Below are 27096 nucleotides of genomic sequence, written 5' to 3'. Positions count from 1 at the left end.
ACACATACATTGGAAAAACTGTGGAGTATTGTTCTATTTACAAAAAAAAAAAAGTTCCTATACTTAGTTTTTCCCCATAAATTATCCAGTAAGCAAACTTACCAATTTTAGCTACAATACAATTTAAAAACATGGCTGTAGAGTGTTTTTGTGTATGTTTTGTTGCTATTTTACTATCTCTGTTCTCTACGAAAAAGAGGCTGAGGGAGAAGAAATTGCAAAATAACACAGAGAAGACTTAATAACAAGCAGGCTGTAAGCAGTGTCTCCAGAGACAGGCACTTGCTGTAAGTTGTCAGATCTGATTAAGGGAGCTATTGGCATCAATCAGACCTGACAGTAGTATATCAGAGGTTAGTATAACTATAATTAGTGAGTTGATTAACAGCAAAGAGGGAGGAAAAAAAGGGTAATGTTTAGGATCAAACTCTGTTAAAACATTTAGATCATTATTTAAACTTGAAGGCTGAGTGGCTAATTACATATTTTACGATATAAGAGCTAAATTTCACAAAGCATGCAAGCTGCTCTTCCTCATTTGTAATCACGGTTGTTAAAATGTGTACTGACTTTAAAAAGATAGTGGTGATGGTGTGTTTTTTTTCCTAGAAAAAACCTAGAGGGCAGATGCTCTTACATTCTTTCTCAAGTAAGAGCTATAGCGATCCTAATGCATATTGCTTTTCATAGTTTCTCCTAAGACTAATGTAATTATTCCTCACGTAAAGTTTTGTATTCTTCCATTAACAGTGTAAAAAAATTCATTGCTTTCACAGCAACAAAAAGAAATTCTTCTGACTCAGCAGTCTTGTTGGCTAGACTGGGTTTAATTCCATTTTATTTTGACTTTGGCAAAGTCCAATCGTATGGAGTTTTAAATTTAGTACTGGAATTCATGCATGAATTTTGTAATCAGTGGGACATCCAGGATTGAGCTGAAAGCATAAAACTTTAGATCTATGAACCTCCATCTATTATTTGTAACTCTCTGTGAAACTATCTATACTACAAGTAAACTAATATTGGAAAAATCAGGTCAATGGTACATGTGAAGTGTCGTTGTATCTTGCTCTGCTAAGTAGGTGTCCAGAGAGTAGGTGTCAATCAGTTGCCTTTTCATTACATGGGTTTGATGGGCTCTGTAAAGGAACAAAATCATTTGTAATTATGAGTTTCTAAGGTTAAGGTATAAAATAATATATGTTAAATGAAGTTGTTTCTTCAGTTAGAAATTAATTTGCTGTTCTAATGAATTCTAAGTGGCTGTATAATTTTTTTTGTTGTTCCCTTGTTGATTTCTAGACATGTTGATTATTGATGTTAGTGTTGATGGCTTACTAATTGCTGCTGTTATGCATCAATATAAGCAACCTCTGTAAGTCTTTCTAACATGAAATACTCACTGTCTTTCTAAGTGTAGTCTTACTACTGAAAGTTTCAAAGATAAATACATACAAAGATATATACATACATGTATATATGTGTGTGTGTAATTCTTTATTGCCATTACTCCAAACGCTCCCAAATGAGCACATTGCCAATCTTTGTAGTGTAAGAAATCTGCCTTACTGGAGACATAATTCTGTTTTACCTATGTAAAACATAGCATCAGATGGTTGTCACTGATTTATGAAAAGCAATATATTTATATTCATTATTTAGTACTTCCTACTTTCCTCCCGCAAATTCTTATTTTGAATTGCTGCCCTCTGTTTCACTTTCTATGTGTTTATTACACTCCCTGCCTGAGCTCCTGCTTGCATGAGGTTTTGTAAAATGCTTGAATAAATCATGCAGAGTATGCCTGCAATAAAAAGTAGGATAAAAACAGCATTATGAAAGTGACTTGAAGGCTGATGCCTTTGTAACATGTTTTGACAGAGTTTTGCCTTGGCGAGTGCCAAAGTACCCTCATTGGGTGTGATATTGGGTATCTAATATTAAAATGTGAAAAGCTCGAAAGCATCATTGATGGGAAATACTTCCAATTTGTGCAAAGCATAGCCCCAGTGTAGCAGCTTTCTATAGAGAACTGCAGAATATGATGCATTCCAATGCAAGGCTCGTCTGGGTGGATGTGTGTAACTGCAAGCAGTTTTCTGCATCTCTGTTTGTGTGTGAGTGAAACTCTTGCAGTGAACATTATGCAAGGGCCAAGAAAAAGCACCATGATAAATAGTTACACCATGAATAGAGTAAACTGTGTAGTATGTCCATGCCCCGTGACCAAAAGCTGTCAGAAGATGAGGAGTCCTGGCTGTGACTGAAGAGAACATGCTGTAGGATCAGATGCATATTCTTTCAAGTGTGGTGAGGTGGAGTTAAGGATATGTGTGAAGGAGTGGGAGAAGAGAAACCAGTAAAGAGGTGAAAATGATAAAGATGAGGAAGCTATATTAGCTGAAATCTACAGAAGCAGATCTTTGAGAGAGTGTCTTTGAATACTGACAAAAAAGCAGCAGTGTCTAGACCAGAATTCTGTTGCTTCCCATCTATGTCTCCAGCACAATGATTCATCACACTTATTACAGGCAGTAACATAGAAAGAGGATGGTTCTGTGCTTTCCGAAGCTTTTAGATCCTTAGACCTTTCATTTGGTTCATGCACTAGTCTTTGTCTGTAACTGTATCTACAAATGGAATGGGCCATAAAAGTGTCCTTCAACATCATCCAGGCACTCCTGAAAATAACTGGTTTTAGTAAGTTTTCTTCTTTTCTTCACGTGGAATGATGCTTTGCTTCATCACATGTAATTTCATTAAAAGAAAAATTTTTAATCTACAAGTGATGAAATAACCTGTAGTCATACCTAATTATTGCCTTATGCTGTTAAAAGGCAAACTCCTTAAATATATAACATTCATTTTCCAATGGAGCTTATCCCTTCAAGTTACTTCCAGTCTGTATTTTAGCTGTTTTCAATCTCTTTACCTCTGCTTAGCTTTGGCTGTGGTATCTTCATTCAGACTTTGTCATTCTATCAACAAAACAAATAATTCCATCAGTCTTTGCACAGGAGGTAGCCTCTGGAGTATATAGCTGCAGGCATCAGGTTATTTTCTAAAATAAGGCTTGGTTTTCTTTTTCATTTCCTGAGGATGCTGAAATAGTAAGAGGATTAATTAATAGCAAGTGGTACAAAAGGTACAAAGAAATGCTAAATAGCAGTTAATCCCAATGGTAGGTGTTTGCTGTTTCTCTGAAAAATTCCCCAAAGGATGTCTTCCTCACCTCCTAGGAAAATTTCTACATGTGCACCACCTTGCCATCTCTAGCAGATCTTGCTGATGGTTCACATGATCCTATTAAAACATAAAAGTAAAGAAAAAAAATCAAACACTTTAAGTTACCATGATTCTCATGAGACACCTTATTAAAAGAATTACTGCTCATAAATTATTTCTAAACACAGATACAAAAAAAATTAAAACACAGAAGTGAACACCAGTCTGAAGATGAGTGAAGCATTTGGGAGGTGGAGCAACCAATATATTTGCTCAGGTGTAGTTGTAAGCGATTCTGTAAAAAGATACTTTTGGTTGTTCAGATTGTAAAGGGTTTATACACCCTTTACAATCTTTGTTGCTTTTCTAATCAGTGTTTTTAAGTCATCAATTACATTCGGTTTAGTTCTCTGGGATTTTACTGGGTAATTCTAGTGCAAAAAGAATTTCTGGGTAATTCTTTCTGGGATTATTTTACTGGGTAATTCTAGTACAAAAGCCTTTACTCGTAGTCATTTTGTAAAAAACAATTGAACAGAAAGCAGCAAGATCTGCTTTCTGAATGGGGCTGATTATGACAAACTGTTGTTGTCAATCTTGTGTTCCTCTTGTTTGTCAGAATGTTTCATTTTTATTCTCAGGAATGCCCATTAAATCTCTGCTGTAAGAAATTAAAAATTTCTTTCTTTTATAGGCATTTCATCATTTCCTTCAAATGTCTTGTATTCAAATAGTAGTTGAAATGTTTATTGTGCATCACAAATAAAAACTATTTTTTTTAAAAAGCACCTTTTAAAGAGAAATTACCAAAATTTTGTCTTATAGGGTGTTTACTCATCATAGTACATGAATTTATATAAACCCATTTTCAGTCTCAAAATACAGGTTTTTATAAGGTCTAATAATGAAAAAATAAAATAAAATAATTTGTTTAGAATTTGCCATGCAAGCCTACTTTACTTACCTTCCAGAAGGGTTTGAACACATGTAAGGTAGACTATTTTGAGAATCCACTTTAAAAATAACAGAGCACAGAATTGAATTTACTAATCTGATGATTCACAACCATCTTTTTAATAATCAGAATGGTATTTTGTCCAAATATGAACACCATTCTTTCCTATCATCCCAGTTGATGCTCAGCCTGATATCCTAGTCAACTAGTTCTTCACAGAATCACAGAATTGCAGGGGTTGGAAGGGACCTCAAGAGATCATTGGGTCCAACCCCCGATATGTTTTTATACATTTTGGTTTGAAAATATTTGGCAGATAGGAAGAATAACCTAGATCTTTTGTAAGTGTTTTCTAAGCGTTTATCATAGTAATTAGGAAGCTATCTGTATTTTTTTTTCTGAGTTTCAATTGTTGTATGCTTGAAAGGAACAAAAGGTCAGACAAGTGGCGGATGTGCTTGGAGGCTGAAGTAGCTAAAAGAGGGAAACCATTCTTGAAAATTTTCTTGAAGAACTTAAAAGCAGTGTTGTTTTTTTTTAGTGTGGGAAATTGTAGTTAATATTTTATGTAGTTTGTTCTAAAATATTTTCATATGTGGATTGGACCTGTGGGAGTGTGAATCTGAGGGTATTAACATAGTTTTACTAGCCTCAAGGAGGGGTGCACAAATTACTCACACAGAAATCAGATACTAGTCACATGCAAGATCTGTTCAGGAAAATTTAAGAAGCAAGTGAAGAATTTAAAGGATTGCAAGTGAGCTATTGAAAAAGTAAACGTGCAGGCTGTGCCAGCTGTTAGAAATTAATGGAAGATCTTTTCCTCTCTATGAGACCATAGGCCTTTTCAGACTAAGAAAAACCCCATACAACAACATCAAACCCCATGCATTTTTCAAAATTTTCTGAAAATATGGTATGAAAACATAACTTCCTTTTATCATGAAGGCTGGCTTTTAAGGGGACTGAAGAGAAACTGCTAAAAATATTTTGCAAATTGTACAATTATAGAAAAGCGCATTTTCACAGTCACTTGAAAGTGTTTGTCAATTGAGGTTGAAGTTACCAGCTAGCATTGTCACCTTTGACTTTGTTTTTCAAAGTGGAGTAATTTGACTTTTTTTCTTTGAGTTCTTATGTGAACGTTACATAAAATAATACAGAGATACATCAAATCATCCTGAACCTAAACGAAATCATTTAGGTTGAAAGTTTAGTTTTAAACATGTTGTCTTTTCTTGTTACAGAAGTTAAATGAGTGACAGTTGTCACCTAAGAAGGCTCTTCTTTAATAAGCCAATTTTACTATTCCATGTTTTTTTAAGTAGAAAAAGTCAGTATGGAATCTTTATTAATAGACTTTATATTTAATTAATTTGATGTTAATATTAATTTGATTAATCCAAAAATCATTGGAAAAAGAGACTTAATGTGCAGAGAGAAATTTAAGTTGACAGCAAAAATATCGACAGTTAACCCATTTCTATTCACCCATACCCTAATAAAATAATAATAAAAAAAAGATTGAACTGTCTTGCATGAGTTCTAGTTCATTAAACAAATGCGACAGTTTATTTTCCATCTATTTTAATACTGAAAGAGGTGAAGTGGTGAAATAGCAATATAAATGAGCACACTTCTCAATGTGCTGATAACTGAAGTCGAAGTATAAAAAAGAATATATTAAAAAGATATTTTAAGGTTTGGTTACTGGTTTCTTTCTCTGCCTCCAAACAGAAAGTTGAATCCTTTTGCTGAATCTAATTTTTGAGTTTATAACTTTGTAGATTAAATATATTATTTCTGAAAATTAATTACAAATATAAATGCCACCACAGCATTTAAAAGTAATTACAAGATAGATCATAATGCTGCTTTGTTTATTATTTTAATTGAAAAAATAATCTGTAGCTTTCTAACATTTGCTGGTAGTCAACATTTTCTTTTAGCTGATATTTTTAATTAGCGCCTTACATTTAAATTCAATTTAGAGTTTGAGACTACAAAGCTGATTTGTTTGGGTTTTTTTTTGGAGGATTTTCTTTCTCAACTGTAATTTTTATCTGCAAAATAGATATAAGAAGCAATCTTATTTTCTGGCAAAATATTCTCTGGAGATATCTGGTCTTACTAAATGAGACAGTATATCAAGTATAGCTTTAATTCAGGTCATTACTTCGCATAACATTGCTGTTTTAAAGTAAGATCAAAGTAAAAGAGCTTTATAATGAATATTTAGTCATCACTTAGAAACAGAAAAATTAATGATATCAATTTAAATATATATTCTGATAACATGACTGGCATAAAAAACAACAGATCTCAACATTGGCAATTTAGTTTTAGCAAATTAACTAAGTAGCTTGCATTTGTAGTATTTCACACCTTAAAGTCTTAATATGCATTGCTAAATATATTTCCTCACTGTTTGCTAATTAATGTTCTGCAGAAGTACAGCTGCTAATTTTTTTTTTTTTGTGGTTGACATGGCTCATTTTAAAGTGATAACAGTTGCATCTGTAGTAGTGTTACAATTCGGTTCATAAATTATGGTCATACATTTTTACACCTACTATTTTGTAGGATTGCAAACACTTGAAAAATCTGTATTTGCTAGCAAAACACATGCAATAATGTTTTAAGGAAACATCCCCCACGTTCTCAGTGATATGACTTGGTCTTTCTTGCACTGAGTTTTAAATATTGCAGGACAGGAACATCTTTTTGGATAACATCACAAAGACAATGTCTTCAGAAGTGTTTCTTGGTAATTAGCAAAGACTAGGATTCTGAAAGTAAAATAATTGGACTGGAACAATATTGTGAGGCACTGCAGGGAAAAATACTTCTCTGAGGTGAATTAATAAATATCAGTATATATCTTGTGATGAAAAGAGTATTCATAAACGCATGCTTTATAAAATATATATTTTAAAAATAATATTCTAAAAGAAACATTACGGGACAAAATGATTTCTAGTCTTCTGAAAACAAAATGAGTATCTTTCACATGAAAGAGGACTCAGAGCGCAGAGTGTAGCACAGAGAAGGCATGGGGGGTCTCCGCAAAGGGTACATAAATACCCTAAGGGAGAATGCTATGAGGCTGCATCCAGGCTCATCCAGGGCAAGAGGCAGTGAATACAAACAGAAATGCAGGAGGCTCCATCTGAACATCAGGAAACCCTTTGTACTTTGAAGGTGACCAAGCACTGGTACAGGTCACCAGGAGAGATTGTGAAATCTCCTTTCTTGGAGATCTTCAAAAGCCATGGTCCTGGGCAACTTGCTCAGGGTGGCCCTGCTTGATCTGGGTGAGATGGACAAGACAGCCTCCAGAGGTCCCTTCCCACTTCAGCCATTCTGTAGTTATGAAGTCTGTTAATCTGGGTTCCAAAAAATTTAATGCAACTGATTTTTTTTTCTATTGCTTTCTAAAAGCTATTAATATTATTCTGATGGTACTTTCAATAACTGAATGTTAAGATCAGAATAAATTATCTTTTTTTTTTTTTTTTCAGATTTGTATAAGCAATTTACATAGAAGTTTTATAAGTCATTGTTAGCTTTCTGTCTCCTAGCCAGGGCTTTGAAGCGTTACTCAGAACCATTGTTTTTCTGGGAGGTCTTAGATGTTTGCTGTAATCAGTTAGAAATATTTTACCACAAATACTTTTTAGAGGGACTTGAACGTTAAATGTCTTGCATGATTATGTAAGGAATTGATTCTGGACAAATAATATCTATTTGTTCTAATGTAGAAAATGTATACAAATGGCACACATTAGCTTGAAGTTATTTGGTGATAGTTCCATATATTTTTCCACACTGAAGCCTACTATTTTGATGTCCAGCACATGTAGAATGCAGGAGACTGTGTCTGCCTCAAATATACAAAGTAGGTAAAACTTAAAAAGGTAAAAGCTTTGTAAGTACTACATTGCCTTTACTCAACTGCAAATTAAAATATATTTTTTAATAAAGGTGAATTTGGATTTTTATTTATATATGCTTAATATGTCTTTTTTCCTGCGCTCATAGATGCTTGTGACTACTCCAGAGAAATGGGATGTAGTGACAAGGAAAAGTGTTGGTGATGTAGCCCTCTCTCAGCTGGTAAAACTCTTGATTCTTGATGAAGTTCATCTGCTGCATGAAGACAGAGGACCAGTACTTGAAAGCATAGTAGCACGTACTTTACGCCAGGTAAGAGCAAAAAATACCCCAAAACCTGTACTTGGAAATCAAAATGTTGAGATGGCTTATGCTTTATAGCTAATCTGTACTAAATATGAAGAAAAATATCTTTCTTCTACCTTCTCTGTTACATCAAATGTCAGATTCCTAGGATGCATGATTTATTACAGAGCTGTTTCTTAATGTTCAATTACTTACTGTACAAGTAACACTAAACTGGAACATTTTTAAACAAATAATAATCAGGATAGTGCTTAACATAACCAAAATCGAGTGTATTTTCTTACCAGCAATGCTGATTTTTATTGGCAGATTTCATATAAGAAAAATGTTTTGAATGAAGAACAGTGTCTAGAATCTAGGTGTCTAGAATCGTTTCAGCACTGCTAGAAAAATACTAAGTAATTTGTCCTTCAGCTTAATCAGTTTTTCTTTCTTACTCAATGCTTTAGCACTACTTTCTAAATACCAAGATTTGAAATGGCAAAAATAGAAAAGGAATAATTAAAAAAAAATCTTAAACTTTGTAAAAAAAAAAAAAAAAAAAAAAAAAAGGATTTACAGTTGAGCAACAAGATTAGACTCTGGTTAGACATGCATTTACAAGAAAATTGAGAAGTGGAATCTAGAGATGAATAAAAGGGATAGAATTGGAATAAGTAAATCATTAGTTTCATAGAATGGTTTGAGTTGGAAGGGACTTTAAAGATTAGTTCCAATCCCCCTGCCACAGGCCGGGACACCTCCCACTACAGCAGGTTGCCCAAAGCCCCATCCAACCTGGCCTTCAACACTTCCAGGGATGGGGCACCTACAGCTTCTCTAGGCAGCCTATGCCAGTGCCTCACCATTTTTTCCTTATATGTAATATAAATCAACTCTCTTTTAGTTTAAAACTGTTACCCCTTTTCCTATCATTAAGCTCCATGATAAAGATGCCCTCTTCCATCTTTCTTTTAGGCCCACTTTCAGTACTAGAAACCTGCTCTAAGGTCTTGTCTTCTCCAGGATGAACAACCCCAACTCTCTCAAACCTGTCTCCATAGGAGAGGTGCTCCAGGCCTTTGATCATCCTCATGACTCTCCTCTGGACTTGTTCTGACAGGTCCATGTCCTCCTTGTGCTGGGAGCCCCAGAGCTGAATGCAGAATAACTCTCCTAAGAGCAGAGTAGAGAGAGTGGAACTGACTCCCTTGACCTGCTGGTCTTCTTTGGATGTTCATGATTGGCTTTCTGGGCTGCAAGCACACACTTCCAGCTCTTGTCAAGCTTTTCCACTAGTGCTCCCAATGTATTGGGGAGGAGAGGATAGAGTGGCATTCTTTTTGTTTCTGTCAAAAAAAAAAACAAACAAACATAATGCAGGAGTATTTCAATACAAAGAATCTGTAACAAGTTAAAAATAAACACAATTGGTATTATTATGGCTGTGCTTGCAAGCATGTTAAATGTTTAAAACCTCTTAGCTTTCAAGATGCTTTTTTATCATGGTAAGGCTACACAAGCCTTGTTAAGTCCCTTCAGTAGGGTTCCTTGTGTGCTTTCTGAATCATTCCACCTCCTATAAGAACTGCATAAAATTAATGTCTGCTATGATCTAGCACAGTACATGTAAAGTTATTGTATAAAGAACAACCTACATGATAATTCTTTAGAAGAAGCTAAACTGGGAAAGAATTTCTTTATGTAGGGTGTGTATGTAGGCTCAGTGAAGTTTTCACTTCAAGGGTATGAAAGCTTAACCCATTTGGTATTGTATTTTCTTACTTAAATTGATTTGATTACCTTGTTTTCCTTAGGTGTCTTTAAAGTAAAGCATCTCAGATTTTAGCAGTGACCGTGACGGTCATTGTCTTCAAGTCAGATTGCAAGTAATATTGTTTTATGTTTCAGTGTGAAGTTTTATGAGACTTGTAAGGTAGGTTTCAGCTGTTTGAAATAGATGTCTAGAGCCATTTTATCTGTGCTAGCTTATTCATCTTGGCCTCCTGCTTCTGCTTTATTTGGACGCAAATCTCCTACAGATCCTTTCCTTTTGTGTCTGTCAAGTCTGTGCAGATGTCTTTAGGAATAAAATGATCTGAGGCAATTATGTCTTGGGTACTGAATCCTACCCTTAGCACATTTATTGTAATATAGCAGTATCTTGGTTCAACACTCATTTAAAAAAATAGCTCTCTGGGGTGCTTTAATCTTTTAGGATTTCAAGGTTTGTTTTACCTACCAAGTTGGAGTTTAATTCATCTGGAATTGAAGCTACTCATTTGTAACTCTTCCTTAAGTGAAACAGTTGGAAAGAAAAACAAAATGAATTTTGATATTAACAATCTCACCACTTTTCTGAATAGCTTATTTTTTCTAGATTGATAAGAAAGTCAATGGTGAAGATCACTATGAATCTTTATAAGAAGATTTGCAAAAGTAGGTAGTTGAGAAGGAAAATTTACAGTATAAAAGTAAACTAAACAGTTAAACAAAACCCCAAAAATAATTATAGAAATATTCAAAGCTATGCAGCAGGAAACAATTCCAAACAAATATTCTGAATTACAAGCCTCTAAGAGAGCTTGGGGACAAGAAGCAGAAGGTGTTTCATAGAAGTTTTTTTTTACCATTTTAATATGGAAACAAGGAAATAATCAGAGACTTGGTCTAAAAAATGTTTTACTGCAACATCTGAGCCTGCAAGCATAGCACTGTGAATATTTCAATATACAACCAAAACTAGTTAGGTAATTATTGGAACTCCTATTAGGTGTCTAAAAAGATAACGTTAATTTTCTGATTACAGAAGTATTTCACTGGAGTTCAGTGCAAATACTAGTACAGATCTTTTAAATGCAAAAACATTCCACCTGATAAAGTTTTAATGATATTTTGTGAAGTAAAAATGTTGATTACATTTCTTTGGTACTGTTCCCTGCTCATAGTTCTGTTTTGTGCATTTCAATACAAATTCATAATCGACACTGGAACAGGAACTAAAGTTGGGATTTTCAGCCCATCTCTGGAGATGTCCTTCTGACTTCTGGTGATTTTATATAAAATATTAAGCTCCTCTCCAGAATGTAGTTCTAGAATGTATTTTTTGTTGGTAACTGTAGAATCATCATGCTTATTCAGTACTCTTGAAAACAGAAGGTAAGAATATGGAGGTAAGTTCTGAAATAAATACATTGACCACATAAATATCCTTATGTCAATTAAACTGCTGCAGTAATTGCCAAAATCAATTACATGATTTGTGTATTGGTTTAAAGCATCAGAGCTATTGACTATTTTCTTCATAATTTGTAGCGGAGGAATTCAGAAAGTGATTAAACTAGTTATTCAAAGAAAAACCCATTACAGATTATTAGTCACTAGATCAGACTGGTGGCTATAATAGCTGTGGGGCTATACTAGCAGGTGTCATTGTCATTTTCCCTGGTTTTGTACTGTTAGCAGAACATCCCTTTTTTGGCTACTGTGGGAGACAGTGTACTGGGGTAGTTGGATTTTTGGTCTGACCTGGAACAGTCATTCTCTTATATAACTTCTAGGACAGAACTGTGATAACAGATTCAACTCCTTTGAATACTACTTCATTCTTTTTAATAAACCACTAATAGCTGTTCTAAAAATGGTGTGTACCTACATTTTCATCTGGATCATACTTCCCCTAGCTTGTATACGAGACAATGTTACGATTTCTATGTGTGTTAGGATCCATATTGCATGTACTGTTATATTTTGCACTGTGTGTTATCCTATCTTACAAGGCAATAGAATACATCTTTTGTTTTCGTATGGAGTTATTCAAAGGTTATTTTTCTTAGATTGGGGATAATAGAAAAATACACTGTGTTTTGTTGTGGATTTTTTTTCAGCCTTTTTAAGAATCAGGCCTAATGTGAAGCTCTGGCATCACTGTGCCAGAAAATAATGCTTTGAGATATGTATTCATATACAACCATAGCCTTACAAATACATTCTTAAAACAGGAACATCCTGATGCATTAGTAGGTCTGTCCTAATTTGCACCTCAAAATTTTCAAATTAGGACTGTACTTTCTTCCAGATGAACACTGAGTCACACCACTTACTGTAAGAGTTTAGTATGTGTTTTTTAACTTATGGCATTATTTTTAGAATCAGCTTTTAAAAAATCTAGAAGGACTGCATATATTGGAAGTTCTGACAGTCTTACAGCAGAGTGAACAGCATATTCGTGCATGTTTGCACTTTTCAGATTTTGAGAAATGTTTTTGTAAGTGATTTAAATTGACTTTGCAAAACATTTTGGTGGGAAAATTGCTTTGAGCTCTGTTACATATTGCAGGTATAACATCAAACAATTTCTTTGAATCCAATTTATAGCTTTGATGTTTAAAGTTTTAGTGTGGAGCATAATACAGATGTAAAAATGAAATGCTTAAACTTTTTAATCAAAATTTCCACAGTTCTATAATATCTACTAAGCTTATTAGTTTGAAAGAAAAAATGAACTGCATGACACTCAGTTCTTTTGTCATAATTATTCAGAGATGTTGATAACTTCTTTGCTGCTTATGAGACAAAAAAGCATACCTGAATGCGTGAGTTGTGATACTTCCTCTCAACTCTGAAGCATAAATTAAATAAAAGAAAATATGTAGTGAAAGGTTTCACAGGTTTTGGGGAACCAAAGCTCATGTCTTAGGCACACAAATATTTCTCTGCCTTATATTTCAGTTTCAATATATTTATATCTTTGTGTTAGATCAACCAAGTGTCTAGATGAATAGTGGGTGTGTAGCTGTGTTCCTGATGAAGTTTCCTAAATGAGTAGTATGGATTAAGTGTGCTGCAATGACATGGCATCTTACCTCATATGTTTTAAAGGGGAATATGCACTTCCTTTAAACAAAGTATTCAATTTGAATTGATTTTTACTGATGCTATTTAATGATCGATCTTATTTATTTATGAATCAGTAATATTAGAAATACAAAATTTCAAGCTGGTCAGAGGAATATTTTAGCATATTTCTCACCATCATAGTAAATGCAGAAAATAAATTCCTTAAATATTTTCTCATTCAAATATAAAATTGATGAATATCCAAAACAATATGCAGGATAACATCTCAAACAAACAGAAAATCCTGCTTTCTCTTTGTTTTTAACTTTCTTTTTAACACATGTTATGACACAGTAAGAGTATAGAAAAAATAACAATAAGCAAGCATCACCATCCTGCTGTAACTTCATGAATTTGCTTCCATGTTTATCAATTAAAAAAAAGTCAGCTTAGCTATACTTAGATATTTGCAAATGTTATTTTCAGCAACATCACAATTTAGAATGCAATAGCCATTTGAGACAGATAGAATAGATTACTTTTATGATTTTAATCTTGACCCAAATATTGCAAAATTAATGTATTTTCCTTTGGGATTTTGTGTGTGTGTGTGAGGGGGTTATTATTATTGTCTTGATTTGGTTTATTTTTTTTTTATTGCAAATTGACCAGTATTTTAAGGTGGACCTGTCTAGTCTTTCTTGCAGTCATCTCCTCAAGATGACACAGAAGTCTTTCTGCCTTTAAAATATGTGTGTGCATATATATATATATATATATATATATATATATAAAACTGTATTTCACTAGAATGAGAAATAAATGATATCACCTATTCATATTTTTCTGCAGATAAGTTTTAAGTGAGTAGTTAAAAACAGATAAAAATCTAAAGGTTTCATAAATGCTTTCCCTAATCCTGCCCAACCGTTGTGCCCTTAAAGGGCACAGTTTTGCTTCTAGACTTAGTTTTCAGTTATCTCATCTTCTGAATAGCCACAAACTACACACAGTCTCCTTGGATATAGTGATGCTTTTCTGTCCTCTGGAAGATCAAGTGCAAGTTCCCACTGAGCCAAAGAAATTTTTGCTGACAGGAGGAGCCTTACATTTCATTCCACATTTATAATGTGAATGGTTGGATCTAGCACTTTTCTACCTGTTCTTCGCAACTTTGTCACACTGCCTACTACCCTTCTTTCTCCATCCCTAATTATCATTCTTTTTCTTCTCCTTTCCCCTGGCAGTTCTCATATTACCTTTCTGAGCCTTCCTTCCTAATAATGGTCTTTCCTCATGATGCCTTATTTAAGAAATTTTCACTATGAGCTGTCATAAATTTTCCTGCTCTGGATGCATTTTCAATGTCTCTAGTTCTTTTTAGTTTCTAGTTCTTTCTTCTACCTCTTTTTTTGCCTCCTACTTTCCCTCTTGTGCCTCCTGACAATCAGAAGCAAACAAATTCAGAGGTCTCCCACACAAAGCCAAACGCTGGATTTTTATCTGCTTGGGACTTCTCATGTTCTTGGAATCCCATTCTTGATTAAGTAAATTTTGGTTGTTTTGTTTGTTTATTTTAAAGGAAGGCTGATAGCTAATGATCTAAGAACAGCTGATGAGGTCAGAGGAGGGAAGGTTCTTTTGTCTCCATATCTTGTCTCTAGCAGTAGCTGGCTGTAGTTCATTCAAGTGTTTTTGGAGACTAGAATGCATCGATAAATAATGGCATTGGCATTTGTTTGGTTATTCACATTTCATCTTCAGTGACTGCTTTATTCTTTTGTCCCCTTGATACTCCTTCTATCTGCCAATCAAGTTTTTCAGGATCTCCTTACCAAAACCTTGTTCTATAATGTTTTGTTCCCCACTTATGTTATTGTGGGGCTTTGTTCACTGAACTTTCTCATGTTTGCAGCTGCTTTTAGAACATGTCAACTAACTTGGGTATAGAACTTCTGTTAGTTTTGGTTGTGGCACATACAGAGGCTGAGCTCCTCCTTCCTGCTATTCAGTTCTGTCCTTTAAGAATTACATGCACTTTATTTGCTGACACATCATCTTCGGAGCCTGCATTTAGATGCTGGTTCATTAAGTCTTCAGACAGATACTTTAATAGTTGCTGCAGGATTCACTTGTTGTTATAAGAGTGTTTTTGGAAAATAGTTTCTTATTTAACAACTGAGGTGTATTTAAGAATGAGCTAAATTAAGATAAATTTAATTTGAAGAGGACTGATAACCTATATTTACCTTTATGGCTGACACACGTACCCATTATATTAATTCTACCAATCACCTCTTCTTATTCTTGTCACCAGTTATTTGTTTATTTACTGCATATCATGGATAAAATTATTAAGTAAAGTTGGGCATAGAAAGCAATTAGATGCATCCCTTTTTAATTGCTGTTTTTCAATTATAAGTTCTTTAAAAACCATCAGTTCATCAGATTGTCATAAAATTAATGCCTTACAGAATTCTAGATGTATATTGTTATGTTTTCTGGCAGCTTTGTAGCTGTGTAAGAATGACTTCTAAAAAACTATATATTTTTTTAAAAAACAAAACTTAATCTCCATTTGCTTGGAAATTGTTAGTGATCAGATATTTGAAGGAATCTGCAGAAGCTTTTCTATTACTTTGCATAGAAGTGGTCAGGCAGTCATTCTGCACAACACTTTTTATGATTGATAGTTGAACATTTTTCCATTTTCTTGGTATATCCATGGAGTTTAAAAGGTAATCATGACTGTCACACTCCTTGATAATACAATAAAGCAGTTAAACTGATTTGTAGAAGACTTCATATTTCTTTTTTGTTTGTCTTTGGGGGAAAAAAACAGTATATGAAAAGGCATTTTGTCATTCAAGAAAAACTGAAACGGCACTGTGCAGGGCATAGAAATCTCTTAATAGGTATATTCAAAGTGTAATTCCTTCAGGCAAAGTATTGCATACTTAATATTTAGCCAAGGTAAAATAATATGGCTTATAATAGTGCTTTCTGCATGGTTATGTTTTTTCAGTACCTCTAGATTTTTAAATATGTTCTGAGTGGAGAACTGTGATCACAATATTCTCAGGGTTCATGGGAAGCAGAGTAAAACTCATTTATAAAATTACTTAACTAGATGGTTGCCTAGTAACATGTATTCTGTGCGGAGTTGTAGATAACATCCTATGTAGAATCTTCAAAGCAGTATTAGTAGTTGCTTTTTTACTATGCACTTTTGATTTTGTAATTTTATCATTTTTATGTTACTGCTTTTTCCATTTTTTTTTTAGTTTTCCTAAAATGAGGAAATTACCACCTGTGTGGACTGATTGACTACTACTTAATGTACTTAACTACTACTTAATGAAAGCATTAAGCAATGAACAAAAAAATCAGAAAAAAAAATAAAGTAAACATTAGTGAAACATTCTAACAAACCTTCTTGTTAGGCATTTTCAAGTGTCTTCAATTCTGTACAAAATTTCCTGTGAGAATTCCTCCCCCCCCCCTTTTTTTTTTTTTTTGTAATGTGAAAATCGTAGATCTTGCAGGGGGCTGAGACTTGCAGGTGTCTTAGTGGGTATCTTACTGATTAATGTGTATCCTGTACCTAGTACTTCATTCTTACCAGAGTCATGCGGGATATCCAGGAACCTAAGTCATGAATCAATCTTCTTGCACATCTAGAGTTAACACTAAGAAATGTTTGTATCTAGTTTTCTGTACATCTTATCTTTAGTGGAGAGACATCCACTAAAGGGCATACAGACTGACTGTTGGAGTGTGTTGAAGTGATTCTGGGTCATGAAAATACCAGATTAATTTCTAACCAGAGTACAATTGCACAAAGATGAGAATATGTAAACTTGTATGCTTCACTTCTGTTCTCAAGCTGAACAATCAGGGATATGCTTTCCAGCTTGATTGTAATTAATTCTGTGAATGTGATATTTTAATACATGGAAATGGGAAGATTGCTGAGATCACAAGTTCAGGAAAAATTTTAGAAGTCAGATAAGAGTATCTCTATGCATACCCTGCATGCTCTCAAGTGGTGGCTGTAATGTAATGAGATGATGTGCAAATCCACTAGGAAAATGAACCTGCTGTGATCAATCTACAGTCCAGACAGGCACTTCCCATACTTAATCCTTTATCGTTTACAGTGTAAACTCAAATGAGTGTGGAAATGGGTACCAGATAGCTATCTTCTGTTTATTTTTTCTGTATACATGGAATTTCATGGTGTGATAATAGCATTTTGCAAATGCGTATGGTGAACATGCTGTCAATTCTCCACATGCCACCATGAATGCTTCTGAATTAGATATACTAATTAGATATGTCAATTAAATGTAGTTATGGCAATTTTATTTCTTCCTTTAAGTGTAATATCAAATCAATAAAATACAGTAAAGCTTTCAAAGAACGTGATGTGTAAACACTGTGACGGTTCAGCTTTCCAAAGAAAGCCTTGTAAATTCTAATTGTTGCTCACACTTTTTTGTTCTAAGATAATTAAGCATGTGTAATGACTAAAACATCTGAAATTTTGTGCCAGTTGTGAAGAAAATTCACTTAGCTGAACCCCACCAGACAGTGATAGGGAATACAAACAGAAAACTTCATCATCCAAAATATCTTTTCGGTAACTTTTACTGCAGTTTCAGGAAACCACTATCTTATATAATAACCATCTAATTGGGTCTTCTAGGACTAAATAAGTGATCTGGCACATGAAAAATACTAATGTTGGAATGGACTATATTTACAAAGTGTCCTCTTGCACTTTGTATATGCACGTGCAAGATAAACAAAAAATTTTGATACTTGCTTTTACAGGAGAAGTCTGAGAAGTAGTTGGAAAATGTATGCACAGAGCTCTAAAAGCCATTATCAAAAATAAAATACTTGTAGTGCTTGGATAGATGAATAAGATAAGTAATTGAGACTCACTCATAATCACATAGGAAAATGTAAAAAAATAAACAATATGTGGTAGTTGCAGATTCAGGTAATTTTGTTTTTCTGACTTCTGAGTTTAGCACAGTTTTGGTCACTGCTGTTTGTATGTTGCCATGTATAATTAAAATAATAAAGAAAACTCAGTCTGTGTATGTATATGAGGATATACAGACACAGAGTTCTAGTTTATAGTTTGAGCATAAAATAGTTGGGAGAAATGTTATGATATATTTTTGCTTTTAGGATAAGCATACCTTGTTTTGCTTCTGAGGAAGATGGTGAAAAAATGATTATCTGGATGTCCTTGAAAGAAGTTAAATTGATGGAATGATTTAGAGGACTTTTATTGCACTTTGGAGCACTGAGTTATAGTCTTGCTTTTAATGAATCCTCTGTGATTATTTTCTGAATCTCTTTGGAGTCTAACAGTGCTGCTTCAACTTGAGAGTTATATAAGAAATACTTGAGGATGGGAATTTCATACAGAAGTTTGGCATTAATGAGGCAAGATTTTTTTCAAGCAAAATGTCCTTTTAGAGTTTTGTAGAGTTAGTATGTTTAAATGCTGACAACACGGGCTGGCAATTCTGAGACAGTTTTAAAACTCTTTGTTTTCTTACACTTTAACCACTGCTTCTTTCACCTGTTTTAGATAAGAAGTCTCACTTTTTCTCAGGCATATGTGGCAGTGGTTATCTTTAACATAGTAGTTAACAGTGACCTCTTTTAATAGTTATAGACATAAACTTACCTTTCCTGAAAAACAAACGAAGAACTTACAAACTTTACCAAACACTGTGAAGCAAATAATGATTGTTTATCAGGCTCCTACTTTATGTACATTATACACTATTGGAAATAAAAAGCTCAAAGTTCCATAATTAGGATGCTGAGAAATTGCTGCAAATTTATATTTTACTGTGTAATTTAGATGGGAAAAGCACCAAACTTCTTTTTGATTTTTTTTTTTTACAGTTTGAATTAGCTTATTAGTAGTCTTTACAGTAACATCTTGTTAGTTTTCAGATTTAAATAGAGCAAAATACATTATTACCTGATTTCTTTATTGTTCTGACGTGATTTTTGTGGCTTAACATAAATAGAAAAATGATAGTCCAAATAATTTGCATGAAGTTCAACAAGGCCAAGTGCTGGGTCCTGCACCTGGGGCGCAATAACCCCAAGCAGAGCTACAGGCTAGGAGAGGAATGGTTGGAGAGCTGCCAGGCAGAGAAGGACCTGGGAGTGATGGTGGATAGTCGGCTGAATATGAGCCAGCAGTGTGCTCAGTTGGCCAAGAAGGCCAACGGCATCCTGGCTTGTATCAGGAACAGTGTGACCAGCAGGGCCAGGGAGGTGATCGTACCCCTGTACTCAGCTCTGGTGAGGCCGCACCTCGAGTACTGTGTTCAGTTTTGGGCCCCTCGCTACAAGAAGGACATGGAGGTGGTTGAGCGGGTGCAGAGAAGGGCGACGAAGCTGGTGAGGGGTCTGGAGAACAAGTCCTATGAGGAGCGGCTGAGGGAGCTGGGCTTGTTCAGCCTGGAGAAGAGGAGGCTCAGGGGCGACCTTATCGCTCTCTATAGGTACCTCAAGGGAGGCTGTAGCGAGGTGGGGGTTGGTTTGTTCTCCCACGTGCCTGGTGACAGGACGAGGGGGAATGGGCTTAAGTTGAGCCAGGGGAGTTTTAGGTTGGATATTAGGAAGAACTTCTTCACTGAAAGGGTTGTGAGGCATTGGAACAGGCTGCCCAGGGAAGTGGTGGAGTCACCATCCCTGGAAGTCTTCAAAAGACGTTTAGATGTAGAGCTTAGGGACATGGTTTAGTGGGGACTGCTAGCGTTAGGTCAGAGGTTGGACTCGATGATCTTGAGGTCTCTTCCAACCTAGAAATTCTGTGATTCTGTGATTTGCAAATTTTACTTACTGAAAAAAAAGTATGTAGGCATTATATCCATAAGCACAAATATATGGACAGGTTTAATATAAAATGTGCTTTGTTTATAAGTGTGTTGTACATATTAGTAATTTTTATTGTTCTTGCTTGTGTTGATTGCTGCGGTTTTCAGGTGCAGTTATAATTCTGGGTTCTCCAGGTTTCAGCCTAGAGAAGAAAAGGCTCTGGGGAGACCTCATTGTGACCTTTCAGTACTTAAAGGAGTCTTACAAAAAGATGGAGAAGGACTCTTTACTTGGGTTAATAATGATAGGACAAGGGGGAACGGTCTTAAACTAAAAGAGGTTAGATTTAGACTAGACATAAGGAAGGAATTCTTCACTGAGTAGTGAGGCACTGGAATAGGTTGCCCAGAGAAGCTGTGGATGCCCCATCCCTGGAAATGTGCAAGGCCAGGCTGGATGGGGCATTGGACAACCTGATCTAGTGGGTGGCATCCCTGCCCATGACAGGGGGCTGGAGTTAGGTGATCATTAAGGTCCCTTCCAACCTGAATAATCTGTTCCCTGACCACAAGGCCAGCTGCCAGATCGGTGAAGTTACGCAGTTTCTATTTACAAGGATTTTGAAAATGAAAAGTCTCAGTAAACTGTAACTGTTCTTCAGATGTTGTTATATTTTGAAAGAAAACTCTGAACAGTTAATTGGTGTAAAAATTCATAAGTCCATGGTTATTATGTAGAGTTCTTGTTAATTGTTTAAATACTGGAAATAATTTCCTACCATCCGATGGATCTGAGCACATTTTTCAGGCTCTTAGAAGATTTGAAATATATTAAATTTAGCAAAATCAAATATGTTTTGCAGATTAGAGTTTAGTTACACTTTCCGATTGAGGTACTTGATTATCAGGTGATAGTGAACAAAGTACAGTATAATTAAATATATCTGTGGTTACTGTATTTACAGTTCAAAAACCTGCATAGGCATTAGACAAATTAGACATTTGTATGAGGTGTCCATGTCCAGACACTGCCAGGGGTTGGGGCTGTAGGGCTCTTCTTTGGCGAGAGGCGAGGGCTGCCCTGTACCAGTTCCAGACATTTCCAATGGCACCACCACAAGGCATGGCTGGGCCCTGCAGCCAAAATGGCGGCGCTCTGGGGTTAAAAAAAAAAAAAAAAAAAAAAAGAAAAAAGAAAAACGGCTCCTAGCCGTGAGGAGAGAGGAAAACTGTATGAGAAACAAACCTGTGAGACCCAAGATTCCTGTAGTCCATGGGGAGGCCAGGCTGGAGCATACAGAAAAACAAAAAAAAAAAAAAAAAAAGCCCCACGCTCCAAAACTGTATGATTGAGGATTACCCTTAGGTCATCAGAAAATCCAGCTATAAAAATATATCTAACAAATTATATTCTACTAATGCTTCTTTGTTAATGAACTTGCTTATCAACTTTCTTGAATGCTGGCTACAGATGTTAAGACTTGTGAAAATGAAATATCTTGTGTCTGTCCTCTCAGAATTTGAGTTTACATTTAAGAGTTTGTTGTACATGAGCTTTCCTCTGCAAAGCTGCACTTTTGTGTAAGTGAAGAAGTGTTGGTCAGTCAGCAGTTTTTCTGTGGTGTTTAGTTGCCTGCATCAACTGTCGGAACCTCCAGATTTTTACTATGTGATATGTCCATTATCAGCAACGCAGTGGTTTGCTTGGTTGTTATCAGTAGAGTTGGAGGGATAGGGTGGGGATGTTTTCATTTGGGTTTTGGTTTATGATTTTTGTGCACTTACTATTCCCCAGGTCTGTATTATGGTATCATTTGTTTTATCTTATTTACGAATGTTTTCCATATACTTTTTAATCATCTTTTTTTTTTGAAAACTTCTTGTTCTTCTGTTTTAATTGCAACATGGGACTTCCTTTCACTTTAACTTGCATATCTTAGTCATTCAAAACCTGAATCTAAGTTTCACAGTGTTTTGAACAGGACTTAGCTGGGTAGAAGATAGCAACCTTACTCATAAGATGAGACGTTCGTGCATTTGCAACAAGTTGAGAACCTTGTTTGTGGCCTCAGTTATACTATGCACAAAAAGTCTTTAGATGAAAACTTCTGTAGGTCTAAATAATTGCACTAGTAAGTAAGCTGTGAGCCAGCCTACAAAGTTCTTAATATTTCAGCAAGAAACGGGAAAATTCTTGCATTCTTTCCTCATTGAAATGTTTTAATTGCTTTCATTCTTTTTGAAAATTATCTGGAAATATATGCAATATGTAAGCTTTTATATGAAACAGAGTATTTATATGTATAAAATAACCATTTCTGTTATAAAATGTAATACAAACAGGAAAAAAAAAGAATGATAGAAAAAATGTCTGTTAGTGTTCTTGGTATCTTCAGTTCTGCAGAAGTACTGATACATACTGCAGAAATGCAGATAGTGATGAACCAGAATAGATTGCCTAAGAGAGTTGTGGAAATATCTAAGCACTAGCCATGATTGAGGAATGGCACAAATTACATTGTTTTTTATTTCAGAAGTGTGTGAATTCAACTAAAAAGAAATGATTCCAAATTATCTGTCCTAGTTTTGCCTGTAAATTTTACAATCCCTTCTTAACAAGCCAGTGTTATTGTTCTTGTTCCTCCACGTCAGTTAATGAATACTAACTTTTTGCAGGGTAAAAGAGATGAATAAGAAAGATTCAATGGAACTGTAGAGTGTTCTGGTTTCTTCAGTACAGGTTAATCACTAGCTCAAATCTATTGTTCACCTTTTTATATAATATTAAATGCTTCTTTCATGTTATTATTGAGTAAGGGAGGTTTTAAAACTCCTACTGTGCTTGATTTCTTCTACTGTAACACTTGGATTATTTACAGGGGTTTTTTTGTTTGTTTATTTTTTGTAGGTTGAGTCTACACAAAGTATGATCAGGATTTTGGGTCTTTCAGCTACATTACCCAATTATCTTGATGTTGCTACATTTCTACATGTTAATCCCTACATTGGACTGTTCTACTTCGATGGCCGTTTCCGACCTGTACCACTGGGACAAACCTTTATAGGAATTAAGACGACTAATAAGGTAAAGAATCAGGAAAAGCAAAGAAAGGATTGTTATCTGTTTTAATCATGCTTCACCTATGTATGTGTAGGGGGTACTGTTTTGTTTGTTTGTTTTATGCTACTGCTGTTTTATGAAGCATATTCTCTATAAAGATACAGTGAGAAATGCTTAAAGAATCCTGTTTCCTCAGTTTGCAGTCCCTGTAAATAGGCCTTACTGTGACTGGGTACAATGGTATGTAGTTTTGCAATGCCTTCACTTTACTAATAAGTTTTGCTTTATTGGGGAAAAATCATCACCCTCAACTGCAGTCACTGTAGGACCTGATTATTCTGCCTTTCTCATTTGTTTTCCATTTGGCTAGAAACTTTACCAGTAAGGATGCCTGTGGAATAATCAATGGAATGTTATAAGAAAAATACACATTTATGAAATCTGGATATGAGACATGCATTAACTTAACACTAATGGGTTATAAGTTATTGATGAAAACCTTAGTGTCCTAAGCCATTATTTGTCACATGTGCATGTTTGATAGAAAACGCATTACAACAGTCCCTAAATTAGCTTCTTTATTCTTTGTGCTCTTGTTCATTTGGGGAAGCATTGAGGCCATGTAGGTATATTATTCTTATTAAAATAATAGGTCAATGAAGTGCAGTGCCACTTGACACTTCAAATTATAAACCTTCTTTAAATACAGTCATTGATACAAACACATTTCCATAAACTGCTTTTGCAAAGATTTCTACGTATCTTAGTAGCAAATAATTAAAGCACAAGTAACTTAGAGATGTATAATATTTTATAGCTCAGCTTTTTAGGAAATCTTATTCTGCTCTGATTTCAATTTAATAGAAATCAAGACATTTTTGATCAAAAGTCAATTGCATAACTTAATCAATGATAGTATTATTTTCTAGTTTTTTTTTTTTTTTTCCTTTTTTTTTCTAGGTTATTTAGCTAGTACATTCTATCTGAAATGCAGGAAAGAAACTTTAGCTTACAACCATAGGGAGCCATTTCAAGTGTATACACGCAAGACTAGTTTACCGTATGTTGCTCACCACAATTTGCATATTTTAACCTTCATTAATGATACTAAGTGCCTTCACTGTTATTTGCCGTTGCTTTTCTTTAATGTTTTCCTAGATTTGTCTATTTTGTTTATTTCTACTGTAGTCTGGTAAGAAAAAAGGAAAGACTCAGTTTAATCATATTTATTTTAGAATGCATCCCTGATTTAAAAATCAGAGTACTACACAGATTCTCTTATGACATTTAACATGATTTAAAAAAATGTTTTCTTAAAACAGAACAAGACAAACACAATAATAAATATTATTAATAGGAAATAATCATAAATATTAGGAGGTAGTAGTTATTCTGAAACATGAATACACAGCAGACAAAGAAGACTCTCTTAGTAATGCCACAAGCTAGGAGTTTCTTTTTACTTCTCGGAAGAATGCCATTCTAGATTTCATAGAGTAAAATACGTTTTGCAATGAAGTTAATATATGTTGTATCAAACGAAAACTAGAAGCATTAAACCTCTTTTACAAAGGATTCTTTTCAGCATAATATTAATACTGAACCTGCCAAATGATTACTGATATCAATATCCTTCTGGTCTATCTGAAAGGAAAGCAGTGCAAGAACCCACAGAATCAAAAATTCTTGTAGAACATCAACAGATGCAATGCAATCAATACTGTGTCTGAATCCACACTGGTGAGGAGCAAGGAGACAAAGTTGTTAGTTCCTTGAAGTAGATGCTTTGCCATAGCTTTATAAAATTTTTTGTCAAAAAAAAAAAAAAAAAAGAAACTCTCCAAAAATTTGGAGCAGATGAATAATTTGCCAATTCATATGCAAACCACAGGCAAGCCTTCTTCAACAATCAGTAGCAGTGTCCTCTAAACCATAGCCGTTTAGCTGTTTCAGATGGACACAGCGGTTTTTCTCAGGCTTTTAGCATATGGGAATTTGATACATTTCCAAAATGCTTCTGATCCCACAATGAACAATTGGTGCTGAAGTTAGGCATACTTATCCTTTTTAGATTGGATTCTACTAAAAAGACTGGTAGCAGCCTGGTAGTATAATAGGGCACCTGCTTCACTGAAGTTGAGGCAAAAGCTTCCAAATCTCTGAGCTGCTGCTGGCATCTAGACTGGTTCTCTATGGTAGTGCAGGGATCTGGAAGAGGCCCAATCAGCCTTGCAAAACTCAGTGGAGGGGAGTGCTTGCTTTAGATGCTAGCATTTCTCACTATGGTTCTGCCTAACGATACTTAGGCTAGTACCTAAGTATCTTTTCTTCAGGAAATTAATTAGGATGTCTGTGAAAGCTCAGTTAAAATTAATTTTAGTGACATAGCATTTCAGTGCTAGATAGCAGTTGTCCAAAAATGTGTGGAATAAATGGGATTGCTCTATGTTCTTCTCTAGAATATGTATAACATTATGGCTATTTATGATGTGCGTTCATGCATATTTTAGTTGTGTTCTTAATTGAGGTTTATAATGATGCTGTCTCCCTCTTGCTGGGTTAGATATGCACAGCACATGTTGTATAACTTTTGGTGTACTTATTAGGCATAGACATTAGCCAGGAAATAGTTGAAACTGACAGCATATGGAACCAAGACTAAAATATGGCTTCTTCATTTGAAGATCTATTAATGTCACATATATGGATCATCTACTCAGTTTAATTTGATTTTAAAAGTTGTTTCTTTTTTTTTTTTTGATAGAAGACAAATAATCTGGCTGTATAGAGTTGTTATTTTTCTTTATACATGTTAGTTTTCTCTCTGTGTATGGGTGCAAAGCTTATGTAAAATTGTTTGTACATGTGTATATATATATGTCCATATGTGTGTTTATGCATTGCCTATTTACACTTAATAATTTTCAAATGAATGTTTGAAAAATAATTAAATGAAGTGCTAACCTCTCATTTTCAGAGCAATCAGACAGGGTATTTGTATCTTGCACACAAGGCCATCTTTCTCACATTTTTACTATTATTCTTATGGCAAATATGAATGTTCTCTCCTTCCCATTAAAGCAATTAAAGCTATATTTTACAAGTTTAAGATATTCTAGATAACACCAAGAAGTGCTGAATTTCCATTTTCTAGTTCGTACATATTTTTTTCTTACAAAATATTTGTGTCAAAAAAAAAAAAGGTATATTTTCCTTCTTTCCACCCCTTTATGCAAAAATGAAGGATGGAGTTCTTATCTGCTCTAATTTTGAACTTCATTTATTTAGTCTGATTTGGAACAATCTTAAGTATATGCTATGAAAAAAAAAATGAAAGAAGTATATTTGGAGCAGATTGAAGAATACATTTCTATTGAGTTTTAAACTGAACTCTATTTTGGAACCTTTCTGAAGCTTTATGATTTATCCGTAATTGGAAATCCTGTGTGTGGTAATCCCACTGTTTCCTAGTGACCCAACTATGAAGAAAATTCTTTTTTCTGACAAAAAAATGAGAATCAGTAACTGCTTGGATATGTATATCTGCAATGTATAAGCTGCATTCATAGATAAAAATAAGATAAGATAAGATAACAAGATAAAAATAATTTAATAAAAATAATATTAAAAAAAAAGATAAAAATAATTATTTGATGTTTTAAATGTATTGATGTATTAAATGGATTACTTCATCACTATCCAGTAGAAGTATGATTCCTTAAATATGGAAAAGATAAACTAAAGAACAGAACTGGATTACCTCTCTTTGGTCTTAAAAAAAGAAAAAAAAAAAAAGTCACTTAATAAACTTTATATCCACTACCCTTTTTTTTTTTTTGTGCTTTGTCTACTTATTTTCATGATCTATTTGTGAATTAATAAAGTATTGTTAGTAATGGGGATCAGTATATTATAAATTCAATTGCATAAACATATTTTTAATGGATCACTATTACTTGTTTGACATGTAATAGAAA

General features: G+C 34.4%; 1 protein-coding gene across 4 annotated transcripts in view; it reads left to right on the top strand.

Annotated features, from left to right (window-relative positions):
• Positions 1-27096, top strand: part of ASCC3 (activating signal cointegrator 1 complex subunit 3) — a 279639-nt gene that overhangs the window by 98135 nt on the left and 154408 nt on the right. For all 4 annotated transcript variants that reach the window (XM_084285192.1, XM_084285193.1, XM_084285194.1 and 1 more), the window contains exons 11-12: positions 8222-8386; positions 22967-23143. In XM_084285192.1, the coding sequence (XP_084141318.1) occupies positions 8222-8386; positions 22967-23143 (342 nt within the window). The remainder of the gene's footprint in view (positions 1-8221; positions 8387-22966; positions 23144-27096) is intronic.

The sequence above is a fragment of the Netta rufina genome (genome assembly GCF_964035555.1).
Source record: "Netta rufina genome assembly, chromosome: 3".
Classification (NCBI taxonomy): domain Eukaryota; kingdom Metazoa; phylum Chordata; class Aves; order Anseriformes; family Anatidae; genus Netta; species Netta rufina.
The sequence above is the reverse complement of the archived record's forward strand: the minus strand, read 5'-3'. Positions and strand labels throughout refer to the sequence as shown.